Raw genomic sequence first — 21,678 nt, 5'->3', positions numbered from 1 at the left:
TCATTATATGTTAACAACAGCGACATTAATATAATCATTCGATACGGATCTACTGTAAAATAACGACTTATTTTGCGGTAAAATAAAAAACAGGAGTTTCAAGTGTACTATCGATAAATCATCCCCGTCGATCTAGGATGGATATCTGGAAGAAGCGACACTCGTAAAACTTTCGATATTGCCGCGCTCTTTCAAGCGTGTACTACTCCAATTTTTGTTGGAAATCGTGGGAGAAAACTGGAGACGGTGGAATATTGCGAGAGATCAAGCACGATGCGCTGAAGAAGCATCGATCATCGCGGGCCAAAAGCGGGGCGGCCTAAGGGCGCTGGATGTTCAATTAAATCGTTTCAGCATCGAAAATTGGATAGATGAGCAGATAGTGATAGTAACGAGTAGAGTATAAATCGAGAGAGTAAGAGAGAAAGATAGCTGGACAGAGTCGCGTGATTCGGTCAACTTAAAGCGACAAATATCGCCATGCTGTTGCAGAAGAAAATAATAATAATAAAAAATCTTAAAAGTAATATATTCGTGAGAGGAAGATACCTCGATCGGTTTAGAACGTAATTTAAAAAGGTGGTATTTATGGTATGAAAAATATAAAAAGTGTGGAATATTCGTGAAAGAAGAATTCTCTTAAAGCGTATCACATGGTTAATGATAACGGTGGTACGGTTGAACAGATGTAACTGAGTTACTTGCGCGGAGAATTTACGTCATCAGAGCGGTACAAACGATATAAAAGTTGGAATTTTAACGTCCGCGCTGCAAAGGCTGCTATATTAATTGCCTGTCGTAATTGGGGTTTGTAGGGATCGCGCTTAATTAGTTCGGGGTCTCTAACGGGTGAACGATGAAGTGGTGCGTGCTGGTGTTGGTATTTGTCGGTCTGACTAGAGGCGATAACGGCATCGGCGCGAACACAGTCCTCAAATGCCCGGACCTCAATGCTCAAGACGAGATAGATCTCGAAAAGGTACGTGCGTTGTCTTTATCATCGTTCGCTATCACTTTATTCTACACATATACACACACATACACACATGCATGTATAAATAACAATGTTTCTATATAGAAGTATGTTTATAGAAAGTTTCTAATATATGTATATTTTGTTGTTGTTTTTTTTTTCTAGTATATTATATATAATTATAGCTTTTTTATTTTTCTATACATCGGTTAATAAATCTAACTAAAACTCAATTCTTATCTTGATATGTTGCTCTTGAGAATGTTTAGAGAATATATAATTGTTTGTTTATAATTTAAAGATCGTGCGTTTGAAATATAATGGCAATTACGAGAGAAAGATCTGTATATTAATTATATATAATTAAAGCATTTTATTCTCTCTTCTATTTGTTATCATTTGTTATAAATTTAACTTTTATATCAGGTATATAATTCTTGAAAATATGAGGAAATATATTTGATAGCCGTGCATTTGAAAAGAATAATTATAAAAGATTTGTAACTTCTGTGACATATAACGCATCTAGATTTTTTTACCGATACTTAAGATGTGATGTTTGGATAAAACGTCTATATAAGCAAGAGGATAATATATCAGGCTTTTAATATGTTTCCCGTCACAAGCATTATCCGTGATGCTCGCCGATAATTCACTGGCGTGTCATAAGCATCATTCGTGGCTGCTCGGCATACATTTGTCTTAATACAACTTTCGGCAATTTTGCATTTCGAGAAGAAGAATGCTCTTCATTATACAAATGCGCCATTAACTTCCGCGTAAATATATGTCAACATAATTTTCAGCATTCTGCCGCGTAGCATTGTGATTATTATTTCATGTTAATTAATTATTTCATTTAATTTTCTCCGCATTTAATAAAGATAAACTTTATCAATATTATAAATGGTCGCCAATTTTCTCTAACATAACATAACGCTTGTTTAATATACCAATAAACGCATTATAAATGAGTCTAAAATATTTATAAACTATATTGATTTTGTCCGATGCACGAGGGGCACGGCTTAAAACACGCAATGAAAATTATGAAAAAGATAAGTTTTTTAATTATCGGTATTTTCAGAAAACTCGAAACTCGAAATGACAGATCTCAATAAGTCAAATACATCGACTCGGATATAGCGGATATGGCGAGCTCGTCGTTGATAAATTAGTGATATTAATAATATGACAGTATCATTTTTAAAATCGTATCTATCAAAGTTTATGAATAAAAGATAATAGGCACAGGAAGAAAGAAAAATATTATAACGAAGAAAGCTCGTTAGTTTAGTGATATTTAGTCTGAAACTCGAGTCTCTGTGTTACGCTCAAATGTAAACGGAACTTCACTCAATTTCCTTTTTACTTTTTTCGATCGACTCGGTTTTTAATTTATTAAATGTGTATTCCGAAGCTATTTAAACAAGCTTGGTACACATCAATTTTATTTCTACGTGCGCGATGTACATGCTCCGTTCTATATATGCATATGTGTGTGTGTGTGTGTGTGTGTGTGTGTGTGTGTGTGTCCGTGCAACATGACGCGTTCATTGATCAAACTAGGTTTAACGACGCTGTGTGTCATGGTCTCAAAAATCAGGTCAACCGGTTCTTTCTTACCAAAGAACTGCCAAAATTTAATTCGCCGGATAATGGACGTATGCGAATTTGCATTTTAGTACATGAACGGCCACTTCCAATTTGTATGACGTAAAAAACGATTATACAAGCAATTACATGGACCAAAATACAAACGTCACTAATACAGATCTAGATAATTTTAATGGATATAGCAGTATTTTTTCTTTTCCTTCTTTTTTTTTCTTTTTTCTTTTTTTAATAAGTAGAGGATGTAACTGTACACAAGTATTACAATTGGACCTACAATCGTTATGGACGAATCGCGTAATGGTTCGCAGTTGGGCGCAGCTTAAAGTATCGTTAATTCAAAACAATTACGAGGTTCCTGGCACGCTGCCTCTACGAAGTTGTTGAGCCGCTCCAGCTTATATAGTTACATACGGAGTGCATTAAGTGCGGGTCATAATTTAAATGGTCGCGTCCAAGACTCGTAATTCCAATCCCACGAGGTTAGCTACGTAATTAATGGATCACTTTTTCCTGCGCGCATAACTTTCCATCATATGTAGCGGTAAAGTACCACCTGTGCATAACGCTATAAAAATTGTTGAATTGTTTTAAATAAAGCCATAAATATTCTCTAGGGAAGAATCATACTAAAGATTAATCCAAATAGGTTTCACAACGAATTAAAATATTTAAATACGTATATTCAAATTACTTCAGTATCGAATTTTTTATATTGTATCACTTATACTGTACAATATATATAATTCAATACTGTTTTATAATATTGCAATGTATATTGATTTATCAACATATGTGAATGTTATCAAAGTTATGTCGGCATAGAGTTTCACGCAGGGTGCATTAAGTGGTCGTTATGAATTAAATCGACGTGTTCAAGACCCGTTATTTCAATGGAACAAGGTTACTCATACGCTGACGTATGCTATACTTGCTAAGTATACATTAGTGGCGATCGATAATCCTAAAATATCATTAAATATTTGTCTAAGAAAAATTGTCGTAATTTTAGCTAACAATATTTCCTGAATTCTTTATCGCTTTTAAGTTTATAAAATCTTATAATGTTAAAAATATCTATTGTGCAGATTACTTTAAAAACTTTAAATCGTTAAGCGTATGTTTATATCACAAACTTTAATATAAAGTTATTCTTATAATGTACAGTTTTAATGAGTTAAAACTTTATTTTCTCAATTATTATCAATACCACGCGACAAAGTTAGTTGCTGACGACCAGTTTCCTTGAAAGTTTGTATACCGAGATTCTGTAGCAAGATATTAAATTAATTATTTCTTTATTATTATTTTCTTCCCGGGCTTAAATTGTTAGGAATGCTTTGACATAGTTGGGCAATATTTTTATTTGTAAGAAACAGAAGAATATATAAGAGTGAAAATATAGTCTTTCATGAATTTAATCAGATTAAAACTCGTATGTAAAAAATAATCTCTACGTACATGTCTTGTTTCAAAAAATATAAATTGTTCATGTAAAATTGCAGTATTTTTTAAATCGTAATTTTTATTTTTCCTACACTGATTATTTCAACGCGAATATCGTGTTATATTATAAAATTCCAAATAAACATGAATTTATCGGAAGGTTTCGATTTTGTAATTTTATTCTCTTTCATCTCTTTTATAGGTATAAATTTAAAAAAAAAAAATCTTGATGCGTATTGCAAAGATATATTGTCACCGTTCTTAAAAACGGAACCATAACAAAATTTTTCTTCATATATTTCATAAACTATCTCGTTCCTTCGTTTCAATGACGCTGAGTTAACGTCTGAAAGACCACCCTTTCTCGTAGCTTTTCCCATATCCCCTGCACGAACTGGATTTACGCTACATTATTATCAAAGGCTCCTATCGTATGGCTAGTTCTAGACGTTTCTCTTTTCTTCATCTTTCAATAGGACTCCTATGAGCTGCGTTCTACAATCGTGCAATGAGTCAGAGGAAAAAATCCGTCTTATCTACGATCTATAAGAATAGAAAGTGGCGATGAAAATAATATCTGTATGTGAAAAGTGCAGAAGCATAAAGATCTAAAAAAATATCTTCGCGAGAAAAACCCCAAATATAATCGGATACATATCGTATTTTACAGCCGAATACATTACATTTTTTAATTTTTTCAATATTAAACACAGAATGAGAGAACTGATTTGATTATATATCCAAATGTTTTAGATTCCAGATACATTCTCAAAGAACGTACATCAATTCCCGAATTTACACATACTTATAATTTGCACCCCATAACTAATTAACTTTAAATAATATATCTACATTACTATATCGAAAAAAAAAAATTTATTATTACCTTGCAAAAAAAAAAAAAAAAAAAAACGCTTAATGACCACAATTTTTGAAACCAACAATTTGCTATTCGCATTTGTGTACTCGTGCCCACATTTCGGCTGTTGCTCTAGAAATACCGTATAATAAACTGTTCCTGCAAATGGCCCGCCTGTGACGTGTCGAGAGCGAACGTAACTGCAAACTGCATCTGCGGCGCTTTCATTTGCGACCGCGTCGTAACCGCGTCTGCACAGCGAAATCGCAGCAGCCACGTCGCGTCGGCGGCAACGACGGTAGGCGTTATCTTGCTCTAGTGAGAGAAAAATAAGAAAAAAAAAAGAAAGTAAAAAAATAGGAAACTTTTCTCCGCGCTTTTCCGTTGAAAAGGCTTTCGGTGTAAGTTTTCGCGGCAGACAATAAACCACGGCCATTTCTCATTGTGCCGTTGTGCGTACGGCGCATTGAGAGAGAGAGGTATTCACCGACGACATCGAAATTTATTTGCGGAATTATTCCTTAAACTTTTCGTACCGGTAATTTGCATGGTTTAGAATTTATTGTACATGTAGCAGGTGTTTGCATTATATGCGCAGCAAATTGAGATGTTATTAAACAACAATTATTAAAACACGCGCTTTAATTTATAAAAACACAGCCCCAGCTTAATCTAAAAAATTTAACCTTGTAGCCTATGGTTCTAAATAAAATGCATACCGATAAAAAATTTCTACAGTATCGAGTGTTTTATTAATTAATCTTTAATTTATCGATTTGTATTAATTTCACACTGATTATTTTATTGACATGATTTTGAAATCTTGTTTCTAAAATAATTTTGAGTCTAAAATGTGATGACTAATAGACACATGTCAGTACGCGGATTAGTGTATGCGCGTGTTGATAACTGATGTGCAAATATCGTGACATATATCAGATAATATATGTCTCGCATAGAATGGACATAATTGTCACACCGTGCCATTTATTTATCTTGTCATTCTCAAAGAGTTCCGTATCTTTATACGTTCCATTTTCGTCGTGATTAATCTCCCCTTTACATGTTTCCATGTTTGCGTACAAAAATATATCTATCACATAGCGTACAAAACACAATTATCGCCTATCTAAATGTTCGTCGTTCTGTCATACATTTCCGTTCGTTTTGAAGGCAAACGTTCCGACTTGTTTCAGCCTGTGCGGTTTCTACGGAAAAATTTTATAAAGCGTCCGCGCTCTTCTTCCCTTTATTTATGGAGATCTTCTTTTTAATACCATGGGATCTCTGAAATTTCGACCGATTTCGTTTCGCTCGGCCGCGTACTCGGCCAAACGAGCTTTTGGCCTCTTGACGTATACGTTTTCAAACGTTTCTAAAGTTTCGTAGACTGAAAAGATCTATCCTTCTATTGCAAAGAAGAACGTTATCGTATAGCAAAATCAAAGAGACTTAAGCCTTCTTCCGCGCATATATCGCTCCCATTGTCCTGACGACGAGCTACGTAAGCCGGTTACGCGCGCGAAAGTCTATATAAGTACATATACCGAATATAAATTATAGCCGCTACGGCCAGCAACGGCTTATGGGCAAGCTGTTGCAGCTGAAAACGCCCGCCCTGCTTTGCAGCGATGCGTTGCATTTGCACTTTCAAGGGAGGAGGGAAAGAAGTAAACTTTCTCTTTCGCCTCTCGCTCTGTATCTAAACTTCTCGAACGGATTCTTCGTCTCTCGAGCAGCCTCTTTGTGGTTGGATATATATTCCAAATACGTTCGATTAAATAACTGTGGATTGCCGCGTATATCCGCAAAGTTTATGTAAAGTTCGCAAGTTTTATGTAAACGGGTATTATTACACAAATTTCCATTATATAACTTTATATATGAATCTTATAAAATCTTTTCTCTCTTATCAATAATTTGTCAGAGATTCTTGTTTTCAATTTAAAAGAAAATAAACTCACATTTTTTTTTCATGTAATACATTATAAAATAATTCTGAAACGAGATCTATTTTGTAATGAATGCGTCATTTATGCGAAAAGGAAGATAATCCCGGGAAGATAACCTGGATGATAAATGAGCTCCTGTCACACATGTTGCACATGATGAAACGCTAACAGACAGTTGCTCGTTAGTTAAACATCAAAATATATATATATCCGTCGTCGCTTTTATTATTAATAGGCTTTCACGGTATATTTTCCAAGGAGAACAAACTCGTATAGCGAATCGAAAAGCTCGACTTTTCGGCTTATTTATCGATCTTTAGGAAGCTTCTTATAGAATATTCGAAAGGAGGAGGCGCGCGATGCCTTAATTCGTTCTTCTCATAAAACTGCGATTATTGAAAGTTACTAGAAATCGATCGCGTCGCGTCGCGCGAGATAAAACTGACTCTCTTTCGGCATTCTCTTTACATCGCGGGCTTTCTAATTTTCCGCTATTAGCGATTAACGTTAATTCCGTTGGATATACAATACGGACTGAATGTAAAGCGACAAAACGTTGTCGCGGCCGGAATTACGGGCAGGCTGTTGCGACCGTTGAATCGGTTTCAATGGTGCACGTCGTTATAATTGCAGGCATGCTTGTGCGCGTTGGCAGCTTTCCACGAGGCGAAAAAGAGCCGGCCTATCTTTTTCCGGCTCCCTTTCTCTCTCTTTCCTTCACTCTTCTTCTCTCCTTTTACTATCCTCTAAAAAGGGATACACACAACACGATATATCGTTTTTCAGTTTTGGATGTAACAACGCTTTCGTTCGTCAAAGGTGATATCGAAAATGATTCTGCGTGCAAAAGGCTACGCTAGCAATAAACCGCTGTCCAATAGTCAAAGGGAAATAGAATTACGGCTTTCGGTATTATATCATACAGAAAATGTCTGCCAATAACATAAATAATAACGACGAAAAATGTGCAAGTCAATGAAATTGCCTTTACACTATATTTTGTCACTACGTATAGAAAGTGCAATAACAATAAAAATATTTTTAATAAGTTTAAAAGAGAAATTATACCTTGTTTTTTAGAATGTTAAAACAATTAAAAAAATACGCGCGTCGTATATTTAAAGGGTTTAATTGATATTGTATAAGTTTATTGTAACGTAATAACAATGACTCTAAAAGTCATATATCATCAATGTTATATATATTCCAATTTTTATATTTAAATTTATAAATTTATAGTATATTACCATAAATTGCATTTATGATTTATTAAAATTTATTCTTCAAATATAAAGTGTAAAAACGTTGTATACATATAATGTGTATAATTCGAATTATGTACTCGCAAAAGTTTCTATATTGTGTATTGTGTCATTTGCATTTGTAAGTGTATTCTTGAGAATTCTCCCTATGCGAAAAAGAGTCTGAACCTCTCGTGCGCTATTTCATGAAGTTCTCCGGTCGCTTTTAACGGTTTAGCATGTCATTAAGAACATACGTGTCGTGTATTACAAAGACGCTACGTGACATCTTATGATTCAGTGATTCAATAAGTAAATATTCTATAAAGATTTGTTGAATTTAAAATGGATTTTATTTTGCTAGAATTTACTTTTATTTCTTTTACTTTTACTTTCGTAGAATTATAATTCGAGAAGCTTGTTTTCGACACTTAAATTGTATAAGAATGAGAAATACTTGAATGTGCAAAGTTTTTCTAAGACATTTTATCAGTTTATGAAAGTGCGTATAATATTCTGTTGAATTATATCATTTATAATTATTTCTGAATCCCCGATACGTAAAAGTCATATTACAAGAATTTAGAACATTATATAAATTATAATTTTATAAATTATTTTTTCAAAGTTTTCATTTATTATATAATTTTAAAGAATGATTTGCAATATTTTAGTTTTAATTTAAAATTAATATGTAATATTTTTATATTTTAGAAGTAAAAATAAATCCTTTATATTTAATAAAATGTCAAATATCCAATGTATAAAACTCTATAAATTACATTTAATGTATCAATTTTTATATGCGATATTTAATAATGCTATTCAGAATTATCCTATAAATTAGTTTAACGTGAAATGTTACAGGAGGTGTAGGATTACTGAATTACTGTAGGCGATCACCATATTGAGACAGTGAAAGTTTCAAATTTCGACCAACTTGATGTTCCCAATTTCCTCTGAATTCGCTGTAACTTGTTCCTTGGTTGCATCAAATGTGGTATACATCCACAAATCAAATTCCCATTAAATTCATTTACTCGGATCTAACTCCGATTAAATATGTTTGCAACTTAAATGTGTGTGACTTAATTTTCTTTATTTAATATACTTATTATGAATTATGTGTTAGTAATTATTTTAATGTCAACAGTTTTCAAGATTACTTGGTTTTATTTATTCTTCAAATAAATATTGATGTCAAATAGCAGATAACTTTGAATTTATTAGTTTTTCTTTCAAAAATATGGAAGTAAAAATTAAAAGATGCAATATTTTTAAGGGTAACAAATTTCTCTAAATAAGTTTTTGTAGATCACAGTAATACTTCACATACATTTTTTTTACTCTATTAAAATATTATTATCATAATATAATATTATATATTATTTTGAGTTATATATGTATATTTGTGTAAAGTGTTTATCCTAAATGTGTGGTTAGGTTTTGTTTTTACCCCCTAAAAAAAAAAAAAAAAAAAAAAAAAAAAAAAAAAAAATAGAATTTCTAAGAGTATATGATTAATTTTTAGAAAATACCGAGATGTTTTTTTCGGACAAAAGTTTTTTTTGATATGCAAACTTGAATCCACTCGATGGCTGCGGTGCATTTCATATATCTGCATCACGATTAATCCTCTGGGTTTACCCGATCCAATTCGCCAAAAATATCCTCCCTCGTGCCGTAGATTCGCGGTACATGTCCCTAAAGCGGGCGAATGGATTAACATAAATTCCGTTTAAAAGGCACACGGCGAGAACATAAAACGGCCGAGTCTCACGGTTATGCACAAGCCGCCACGACGATGCGTCGTCCTGCAGAGCGGGTGAAACGCCATCCTGACACCCTGGCGCACTCCCGTAGTCGCAGCCGCTAGGCGAGGCTCGCTTTTCAAGCCCAGGGAAAAGAATCCAATGTTTCCGTGCCACCGGGTGGAAACGCTCGCTTTTCTTTGTAGCTCGACGATTTACGATCGATCGGGATTGCGAGAAGATTTATTAGAAGACCCTCCCTTACCGATCGCGTGCGACTTTGGATCTCGTCGTCTCGACGCGTGTTCGCCGCGTTTGAATAAAAGACCACGCACGATGAATCGACTGTCAAGACACACGCGAAAGAAGAGAATATCTCGTATAAAATATTTTTTCAATTACAGTTACAGATCGCGCGCGCAATAACCACTTCATATCAACTCTTTATGTTTCGTGCGACCATTGTTTGTCGTCATCGATCATCATTACGCTTTTATGTATTTATAGAATTGCACATTTTAATATTCGATATTGTTAAATCGAAATAATCCTTCAATGTAGTACTTTATATATGTCAAACACAACGGATATTTTCCAATGAATAAAATTGTAATTATTTTACGTATTACTGGTGAATTAAGATCGTTCAATAAGTAGATTTCGAGCGACTGCCGAATTGCGTGCACGATCTGTTCGTCGTAACTATCTGTTCCGAACAAAGCGGGATACCAGGCGATTACTGCGAAATCTATTTTAAATTCGCTTTTAAAGCCCAGGAAAATCCAGGAAGTGGCTTTTCTCCGAGATTTATGACCGTCAGAGATCAGAGAAGATTTGCGTTTTCAAACGCAAACGTCTTTATTGGCGAAAGGTTCTTTTTCCAGATGCGTATTTAAAAATGTTTATATATATATATATATATATATATATACAATCTTTTAAACATAGATTTCTATACATAGTTTTATATACAGCGTAATGAATGAGATTTTAAAAGTTTTATAATAAAAATTATCATTTTTGTGACAAAAATTCTATATTTATGTACAACTAAAACTTTTATAATATTGTTTAATATCTTTTGAATATTGAAATTATTTATCGAAATAAATATTGATACTATTTTATTCGATATTCCTAATAAATGTAATAATAAATGAGTAATAAATCCTAATATATAATCTATATATTATATTTATAATAAACTTAACTTATTATTTAATATATTGCAGCATATTATTTGATTATTTAATAACCAACTAATAGCGCATAATTATTTGATAATTAATAATTACAATGATATGATTAGTTAATAATTTATAATAAACTATACGATTACGCGAATTTATAATCACAAAGTAACGAGGATTACTTTGTAGAGATAATTTTCATGACATATTTTTCTGACAAAATCTCATAAGATATCTTAAGAGAATTTTATTATTCAGCGATAAATAAAAATACTTTGAGAATTGATCTTGTATTTTTAAAATTTATCCGTAATATATCAATCACGCTAAATTTATTTTCAATAGATAATAGCAAAACGCTTTGTCGATAGACACATTTTCATTCTTCGCCTCGTTTGATACTCATAGAAATAGTGGGCGCGTCTGTGCCATTGATCAGCTTGATGGGCTCTTACATAATATGTATTGGGTGAATGATCGATCGGTAGCTGTCGAATGAATCGAGGACAGGAAGATGCTGCGAATAAAAACGATAGTAAATGTTCCGTGAAAACTTCTGATAGTCGCTTCGATAGCATGCTTTCCACGCATGTAGAAAAAGAATTTTGAAATGTAGTTCGTAAGATGTGACGTTACGTGCGTAAGAGAAATGAGATTAGTATGAAAAATGCGACGCAAAGTAAAAACGAGAGAACTTAATCTTTAATGAATTTAATAACTTATACTGTACGAATCGGAAACGGAGATAACTTTTAATCAAATTTTTCAGTAGTACGAATAGAGACAAGTTTCTTCCTACATCTCGATTGATAATTTCGTTATCATCAACTTTAATTTATTTTTCACTGGAAAGTATTCGCGTAAAATTAAATGTAAAATTGAAAGGGCAGAATGTGTTAAAATCTTTCAACAACAATTTTCAAAAATTATTATATTTTTATGAATCACTTGAATTAGTTTTTACCACCTTCTTCCTCAAAATGAAGAAAAACAAGCAATGCTTTATCTACTTTATGCGTGATAGCAAAAATTCAGCGAAACTGGTGGGCAATCTTATTGTTTTCTACTCCATTAGATTTCATGAAGAGTTGATAGAAGTCTCCTCTACAAAAGCGAAATGAGTTCGAAAAGATGATATATTTCACTGGTTCTTCGCGAGAGAAAGAAAGAGGGAATATTTTTTTCATACGTGATAATAAAAATTAAGTTAAAATTATATAATTTCAAGATATATTTTTTCATCATATATATTCAAGTATAAATTTTGATATACACTAGATGAAATAAACGATGTTAAATAAATTTGAAATTTCATTATCAATCCTCGATCAGTCTACAAATGTATAATCTGCTTTTCTCTTGTGCCATTAAAGCTCTAAAAAACTGATAAGACTCAATTCGCGACAAACATTCGATTCGACACGACTCGATCCGATAGTATAGAAACCTGCGCAATCGGCGGTTCGTCCAGATCTCTTTTGCGCAAAGAAAGAAAGTTTTTTAACATTTTCCAGATAGCGGTTAACTTGCTACCGCGATGGGGCAAGAAACGTCCCCTTTTTACCCTCGGCTTTCCGTTGGAGGTAGCGCAAAGCCCCTGCGATTCTTTTCCGATCGATCACGATCGACCCGGAAGTCCTACAGATGAACGGACATTGCTTTTTGTTTCTCCATCGTTTTAACTCGCTCATGCAAGTCGTGCGAGAGAATGTACGCGAGTGTATGTGTATGAGAGAAATAGCGGGAGAAAAAGAGCATTTTATTATACCTTGGGATAAAGCCCCTTGAGACTATCTCGTATCGTGATGCATATACACATTAATGGACGTGCAACTAAAATTTACGTAGATATAGGTGAATACGCGATAACGGAGTTCAACAATGTAATCCAATAATATGTTACTATGTATTTTGGGTAAAAAAAAGAGTTAGCATGAAGCTGGCAATAATCGGCTTTCACAAAAACCAATTTTATTGAAAGCATTTTTAATAAAATATTTTGGTAACTAACTAAATTTAATATTCTTAATAAATAAAAAAAAAAAAAATTAGCTTACACATTAATAATCTAAAAAGTTTAAGATTTCTTTTTCATCGATGGTCGGGAGGTTTCAATGTTAAAAAACTTTTTGTTAAGAGAAGAAAAGCTCAACTCGTATAACTTTATAGTACATGTATGATTCTATGTTTTTTCATCTTTTGTTCTTAATAATGAAGCTAAAAAGCTTTTCGCTCGCAAACACAAATGGGAGTTACTGGGTCAAAGAAGAAAGCTCTGCCGCAGCCGAGAGATCGTCAGAGGATGCGAGAATACAGAAAGGTCATAAGAATCGGAATGCGCGCATTCCAGAAATCTTACCTTCCAAAAGCACGGAATAACGCACGCTCACACGCACCGAGCATTAATAAAGCGGTCGTCTACATAGTCTCGCAATGAAACACCAACGTTCCCGCGTCGCGTTCCCGCTTGCGGTGAAACGCGCATTTCAAGATTGCATTCTCCGAGAGAGCTTTACTCCTCGGTCACCTCCCCGGGATATCCGAGATTCGAAAAGGCTCATAAGAAATTTCGGCGAGACTTTCCGACGCGCGTCGTCTGCAAACGAAAATCCGAGATCTCCCCCGGCGCGACGCGGCTGTTCAAGATTCCGAGACAACGGTGAAAATATCGCACGAAAACGAGAGAATATTCTTGACTTTCGTGTCGGCGACATTTCGGCGTGACGCCACGGCAAACGTTAAGCTTGCAGGTGCGCCGCGATCGCTATTTCATATGCATGCGCGTGCACCGGAATATGCACTTGTACTACGTTTTAATACCGTGATAGAACGTCGAATCCGTTGTTCCGCTGTGTAAGCTCCTTTCGAACGGCTGTAAAACTCGTCTTATCTCTGCGCAACGTGTCTAGAATCGGCGATAAATAGGGAAAAGTGTTTCTTAATTTTTGGAAACTTCGAATCCTTCTTGCAATTTTGTTATCTCATTTAAAAAATCTCGTGTAGCAAAAATATGGATTTTATAAAATTATAGATTTTGAATATTTGCTCTTAAAATTTTATTATAATTCTCACGTTAGAGATGCATCTCTCATGTGAAGATGCATCTTCAATGCATGCGCTACAATCGTATATCTACAAGCTTCTGAATTCTCTATCACGTTCGAATTTGAAGAAACTTTTCTTATATTTGCCCGTCATCGTATGGATGCGACGAAAGAATATGCTTTTCTGTGACAGGCTGCTGAGTCTGTTTGTATTCAAGATCCGCATTGTCTGACCCGCAAAACAAAGCGAACAAGTCGGTGACTTTATTTTCTGAAGCAGAGACACGGTCGTGATATAGGTACCATGCGAGTCTTGTCGCGACACAAAAAGATACTTAAAAAAAAAAATACTAAGCTCTTAGAAAAGATTTCAGGTAGATAATGTTGTTGCATACGTAGCAACATTAATTTGTTTATGAAAGCGTTTGTTTGTTCTGCACTAAAATGTAATTTCAAACTACTAGCCCTTTTATGTGTTGAATAGCTCTTTGAATTTCGAAACATGTTTACATTCTTATAAAAAAATTGATAATTCAACAAAATTATTACGCAAAATAATTTTATAATTTTAAAAAAATGATATCATTTACTAAATATATAACAACGAAGCAAATAAAATTTGTAGATAGAAATGTGACATAAAGTCTTAAAAAATTAAGAAATACTATTTCTTCTAAAAATTTGGAATAAAATATTAAATTATTGAAAATGTGTCAATACAATTCTTTTCTTACTGTACATATTTTAAAAGGAACAAATGTCTTGTACAGTCGAGGGGTATTCTTCGCTATCCGCCATTATGCTATATATAAATATATGCTTTGATACAAAATCGTCGAGTGAAAGAAATGGGACGTACGACTAAATTTGGAAAACTAAAATAAATTTGGAATTTATCGATCATACAGATATGACAGACGCATTGCAGAATACAATATAAAGTATATATATATATATATGTAATGTCAAATACAGATTCTTTATTGAGATATCTTTCTCTCTCTAAAATTAAATTAATATTGTGACATTGCAACATTTTTCGTATGTATATGTGAGTGTGTGTGTAGACTTTATAATATAAATTTAATTAAAAAATATATATCAACATACAAATATAGTAGCTTCTAAAATTATTTATGCAACTTTAATTTAATTTCAAGGTTTATATAATTTTTAGATTCATAATTTTTTTAATTAAATATATATATTAATAGCGTTTGAATACACGTAGATCATAAACTGTGTGTATATGTGCATGTATCTCAAAGTCAAGGCATGATAAAATCTAAAAATTTTGTATTATTAATTATAGTAAAATATAAAATAATATAAATAAATTAATTATGTTTGTTAATGAGAAAAAACAATAGTAAGTAACCTCAGTAGCAAAAATCTTTTGAAAACATTAGTTTTAAAAGAGGAAAGATAAAAGAAACTTTTAAAAGCGCAAATACTGAAACGAATGGATTTCATTACTTTTGATGCGAGGTAGTAAATCCCTTGATGTTCACACACGTATATGCTATTAGCCGGAACCACCGAGAGTTTAATTATTTGGTTGGCATACTCGCGCGAGTGTGCGTACACTAATAACGGAATAACGCGTAACACGCGTGTGTTCATAGCGAGAATAAACAAACGACAGACGCGAGGATGAATAATTCTGCGCAGGAATAATTTCGCGGGTTTGGAAAATCCACGCTGAGAGAAAGACAGAAAGAGAAAGAGAGAGAGAAAACGCGTATCTGTGGAACGCTTTTCGGTACGTATGGAAAAGCGACAAGCTTTTAACTGCGGATTTACCGCGGCTTCGAGACCTCCGGTTTCTAGACACAACTTTTCGCTCGACTGCCTCGTCGAGCATATCAAAACGAGACTTCCGTGCGACATGGAATTTGTATCATTTTCTGTTACCTCTTCTTGAAACATGTCTGAGATTGAAATGTTATCGAATAAAACAAGAGATCTCTCTTAATAAAACAATAAATAAATAAATTTAATAAATAAATAAATAAACTTAAATTAATAAATTAAATTTCTAAATGTGAAAAAAGTTGCTAAATGATGACTTTTTCCACTTTACCCGTTTCCTTCTATAAACATTTTTTTCTTTAAGATATAAAAATACGGAATTTATTCCTTTTTTAGACGTTTTTACAGTAATCACACGAATCATCCTGTATTTGTCATGATGGCCGTGTCTCGATGTTGGATCCTAGAATCGTCGCTGTGCGCGCTTTTCTCTTACGACTTCAATCCAATCTGCATGCATCACGCTGCAGTACATACATGTGTGCACTGTATGTACGATATATGGCGAAACTCTATGTATTTCGATACACGATGTGTTATCCTCTTTATTACTTGGACGAGCATACACATCGACATGCATGAATACACATAACGTCGAGTTAGCATTTATGCATTGCATGGGTGCGCCGATGCAAAATTCGGATAGGATAGGTGGAAGTAAAAGAAGCTCAAAGAAATCAACCGAGTAATACTGACAATCAGATAAAGCGAAGCAAGGAACTTGGTGCTCGAAACTAAAGAAATATGAAAAAAGTACACACATACACATTCAAGATTAAGTTTATTATTTTTCATTATCATTTTGGATGCTACGTGATTATTTTTTCTTATATTTTTTGTTTTGTTTTAAAAATTTTATCAAGCAAACTTGTGTGTTTTAGTTGATATATCAGTATAAAAGAAGAAATGGGGCGTGAAATGGAGGGTTTTACGGAATTATGTAAAAAAATTACATAGGGAAAAGAAATTTCATATTCTTGCCTCGTGTGTTGTGCAAGTTATTAATATATTTATATCTAATATCGTAAAACTAGGGAATCGTAAGAACGTTATTATAGTCTTCCTACAGATTTTTAAATTGCTCGTAAAAAATATTCAACGATACATGGAAATATATTTTGTAACGAGAAAAAGCTCGGAGGCGTTTCTTCTCGATTTTCACGAGTATCGTTATATACATATTCGTTTGCACGTACATATAAAAAGTTTATTCCATATGATTTATCGTAAAAATGTTATTTCTGGTTAATAAAAAAGAAAATGGTGACAATGTTTCTATCGTAGTATATAAAATTTTAAATTGTTTCAATCCTGTTGCAGTATTTAAAAATATTCTTCTTCCCTTTCCTCTAAATCTGTATAAGTAATGCCTGTCAGCGTAAAATTTTTTCCATCGATGATAACTTTCAACCATTTCACTCAACAATAACGATGGGGAATTTCATAAACGATCTCGTAATTGAAGTGCATTACTGTTGCACGAACGCATGCAAAATACACTATCGTAAAATGGACGCCAGCGCATATATAGGTAGTTTTATATATAAATGTGATCTATTTTTACAGAAAATCTTGCTGCAAATATGTTTTAATTAAATAGTGAATGTTATCGATTAAATGTGCAGTAATTTTGTCAGAGACCGGCAATGGAACTATTAAAACCGGTTTAATTAACCGGTTAATTAACTTTACAAAAAATGCATGTTAAATTTTTTTTTATTCAAATTTTTATTACTCAAATCTAGATTTTATTTTATTTATAATATCCGCAAATTGTGTTATATAGATAGTTTTAAAAGTTAAAAACCTTTTGATTAGTTTTTTAAATATAAATTCTTCAACTAGATGAATTTTCTTAATCATACATATGTAAGTGTGTGTGCTTTGTTTATCCATATGTCTTTAGTAAATATTTATTATATATCAATTGCAACTTTTTAGAGTTTCGTGAGAAGCTATTGGCTATCGGCCATCGGCTATCGGCTATCGTTGTATAATATTGTATAATATTTTCTACTGCGTGAAAACAGAATATACCTCAACAATCGTATGCTATTGCTTGCAAACATACTTTAATTTCTTGGCAACTTTGAAAATTGAAAATTGCCAGAAGGAAATTTAGACGAAAATGATTTAATCGCGAAGAGAGCACAACTTAAATGGGTTTCCCTTATCGCGAGCGCAACTTTTACGACATCGGCAATTTAAGGTGATGCAGCTAACAGTGATACGGGATTTCATAAACCAACATGCAAATGGAGTACATTTATTACTGATGTAGCTAAAAGTAATGAACGTGGCCGACAGAAATGCAATACCGCGAAATAATAACGAGATAATAAACGATCATATTAAGCTTAACGCGCCATAATATCTTTCTGTCAGTTTCTAGTTTTTGTGGTTCTCCCCGAATTATTAATTAAAAATTTGACTTCAACATTAAATAATTTTCAGGAGTTACAATCAAATATTTCAAGCAAATTTGATATCATTGCTTCTGTTTTTAGAACTTATAAATTTTATACTTCAATTATATAAAATGTGAAATAACAAAGTTATTTTTTCTCGACAACTGTTTTTCGCTTTCTTTAAATTCGGGAACAACAAAAAATAGAGCACAAGTAAAACTAGTTATTATTAAAGCGCAGCTTCATGAGTACGTTCACATTTTTCCGTTATACTTCATTCTGCGAAACGAAATTGCATCGTGTCAAATAACCGTAAATTATACGACAGCTAAACAAATTTCGAACCCTTTTTTTTTCACCAGCTCTTCGCTGCGTGTAGCGAAGCATTTCCCCACGAAACACGTAATTACTGTCGATAATTTAATGGCGTGTACGCTATTAGTACCACGCGCGGCACGCGTGATAACCAAATCATGATGTGTGGACGACTGGCCTCTGGCCTCAGTTATTTGTTGCGCGAATTGTTCAATCAGGCCATTTACGAAATTCATTAACGGGGAAGAGAGGTAAGTGCAATCCAATTTAGGGAAGCTATTTTTCGAGCCCGCTTTTATTCTGCCGTGATGCGGCAATAGTTCGTTTCATTACTCACGTACGGTACATCCAATAAAGTCTGCGACTCGTAAAATGTGTCGATCGACAAGAATCAGACTCACAGCTAAAGCTGTCTTCGTGCGATAACGCCCATTGATAGATATGAAAGACGACATTGGTATCGAAGGTTGTTGATTAGCGCTTGCATCTTTTTCTTTTTGCGACAATTTATTTTGCAATGAAAAATTTCCTTGAGAAAATTTTATCCGATCCATTTAGGAAAATGACACGTTTATCTCGAACAATGCATGCATTGTAAAATGCAAACGTCCTACAATAGAAAAAAAAGAAAGAAAAAATTGAACGCGAGCAAATATATGATGACGCGTGTACGAGAAAGCTGAGAGAATAAAAACTGCAGATCTGTTACAAATTAAAAGTTTTAACCGCACGTCATAATCCTGGGAACTGTCCATTATGCGTAAGAGGTACAATGACAGAGAAAGGGTCATATTGAACGTGTGTGATATTCGTGTATTGTACTCACATAACCGGGCAAATTGGGTTACTAGAGTGCCGAGAAATAAAAATTTATTTTGAGCGCAGCTTTTATTATAACGTGTATTCCCCATGAGAGAGAGAGATACAATTATATTCTAAACGCAATAATTTATGGATGGAAATGATTAATTCTGATTCGATGCAAAGCGAGAATAATCTATTAATTTTACAAGCTATTTTGCTAGTCCTTTCGTTTTCTATACATATTTACTATGTATCTACGTATCACGCCTTTTTTTTCTTTATTATGATTTAAACAAAAATTTGAATTTTTACGCATTTCACATGTTAAGGGAAAATCATCGTGACATATTCTAAATATTCAGAAATACCAAAGGTGTGTTACTCTATCATCCTAACTTGTTTCGACGTCCCCTCTGACACATGCTTCGAAAGTTTGACACCATCCGACCGTACATCATATATACATTATGAATAATACAATGTATTCGGCTTAAATCTTTAAAATCAATTTCGTTGCAAAGCTTGAATTTGTAGATGTTACGTGTCAGAAAAGAAGCAATAAATTAAATATTTTTGAATATAATTATATTTTAAATTATAAATTTTTCTAATCTACAATATTTACTTTTTTCTTATTCTACAGCATTTGTATAATAAGTTTATTAATAAACAAAAATAAATTAACTAGTAAACTTGTATATTTGGGAAATAAAATAATGTTGAATGATGAGCAGGATATTTCATAGACGTCGATAGAAGTTTGAATAGAAAAAAGGTTTTTCGCATAGAGGTTATCAAGTAAATTTGCATATCATAATTGAAAAAGTAGCCAGATAAAGAGACATTTATAATATGTTAAAATAATCGATTTTAAAGTTCAAATATTGTTATTGTATAGTCGCAGTCTGATCTAAAATTGAATTAATCATACATTATCTCTTTAATAAATAAATAGTACATTTATTCATTCTAACAACAAGTGATACGAAATGTTTCCCTCCTCACTTTTTTTATTAATATTATTCTTTAAATATATATTCTTTAATTATTCTTAATTTTTAGCTTTTATTTATAAAAACTTTTACGAAACACTCTTTTTTATAATTTAAATGATTTTCAGTATTAAACATCTCAATAATGTGATACGATAAAAAAGAATTATAGTTAATAATAGTTACTCAAAAACATCCTATATAAAAAATGATAAACTGTTTATGAAATGAACTCAATTTTTGTAAAAATAGTGTGTTTCTGTAATTTCTTCATGTTTTCTTTACGTTCATTAAATTAATAAAATTCATATAAAATATTATTATTTAATTGATATTTTTACTTTCAATTCATCACATTGTTGTATCGTCATTTTACATTTATATTATAATTAAGAACCATGCATTTCGAACGCTGAAAAAATATGTACACTCTAAGAGCATAAAAATTTTATGCATCATAGTGGAACGACTATATAATTAATATCCATTTGCACAAAAGTTCGAAAAAAGCTTTATAATTAATAGAAGAACTAATGGTTAATGTAGAAACTATATTCTACTTTCCGTACTTTGTTTTCCGCACTCTTACATAGAAAAGTAAATTTAATTATACAACCAAGCAATAGTTAATTTTTGAACGTAGTCATCCGCGTTGCCAATCTAGGCGACGTTAATGCTCGACGCTAATCCACATCAATTGCGGTCTGGATTACATCGAATGTAAATGCATTTGTCTACTTTTACATGGATAACATCGCATTACAACGAGAATCATTAATCCTTACTGACTCCGTACAATATATCTCGTTGCAAAAAATGTTTTTTTAACTAATAATTTTCTCAGACGTTTGTCATAGATTATTCAATATTCTCCTCTATGGTTTCGTTCATGAGAAGTATTTTTACAAGGATATATCATTTCAATAGCAATCATTACAATAAAATCAATTTACGAGAAACTCAATTTTCCCTTAAAAGGTTTCTTGGGCGGTCTTTTTTGATCCGCGCGTATAGGCATTTTACATCGCCTGCAGGCAACCGCAAAAAAAAAGTGATTGCGGAATATCCGTGACAAGCAATGCCCCATATAGCCAACATATAGCCAATTCCCTCATAAATTGTAAATAAACTTCGCGTAACTTTTCGTTCTTGTGCGAGAAAATTATATCTAAATATATTTTAGTTTTCAATCTTGTTGCAAATATAAATTTTTTTAAACAATATTATTTTAAGTCAAATGCATCATTTAAATCTCTCCATCAAATAATTCAAATCGC

General features: G+C 32.8%; 1 protein-coding gene across 1 annotated transcript in view; it reads left to right on the top strand.

Annotated features, from left to right (window-relative positions):
• The first annotated feature begins 498 nt into the window (after positions 1-498).
• Positions 499-21,678, top strand: part of LOC115235310 — a 58,717-nt gene continuing 37,537 nt past the window's right edge. The window contains exon 1 of the mRNA XM_029807007.1: positions 499-979. Coding sequence (XP_029662867.1) covers positions 857-979 — 123 coding nt within the window. The 5' untranslated portion in view covers positions 499-856. The remainder of the gene's footprint in view (positions 980-21,678) is intronic.

The sequence above is a fragment of the Formica exsecta genome, unplaced genomic scaffold (assembly GCF_003651465.1).
Source record: "Formica exsecta isolate Colony F162 unplaced genomic scaffold, ASM365146v1 scaffold218, whole genome shotgun sequence".
In the NCBI taxonomy this organism is placed as follows: Eukaryota; Metazoa; Arthropoda; class Insecta; order Hymenoptera; family Formicidae; genus Formica; species Formica exsecta.
This window is presented reverse-complemented; position numbering and strand designations above follow the sequence as displayed.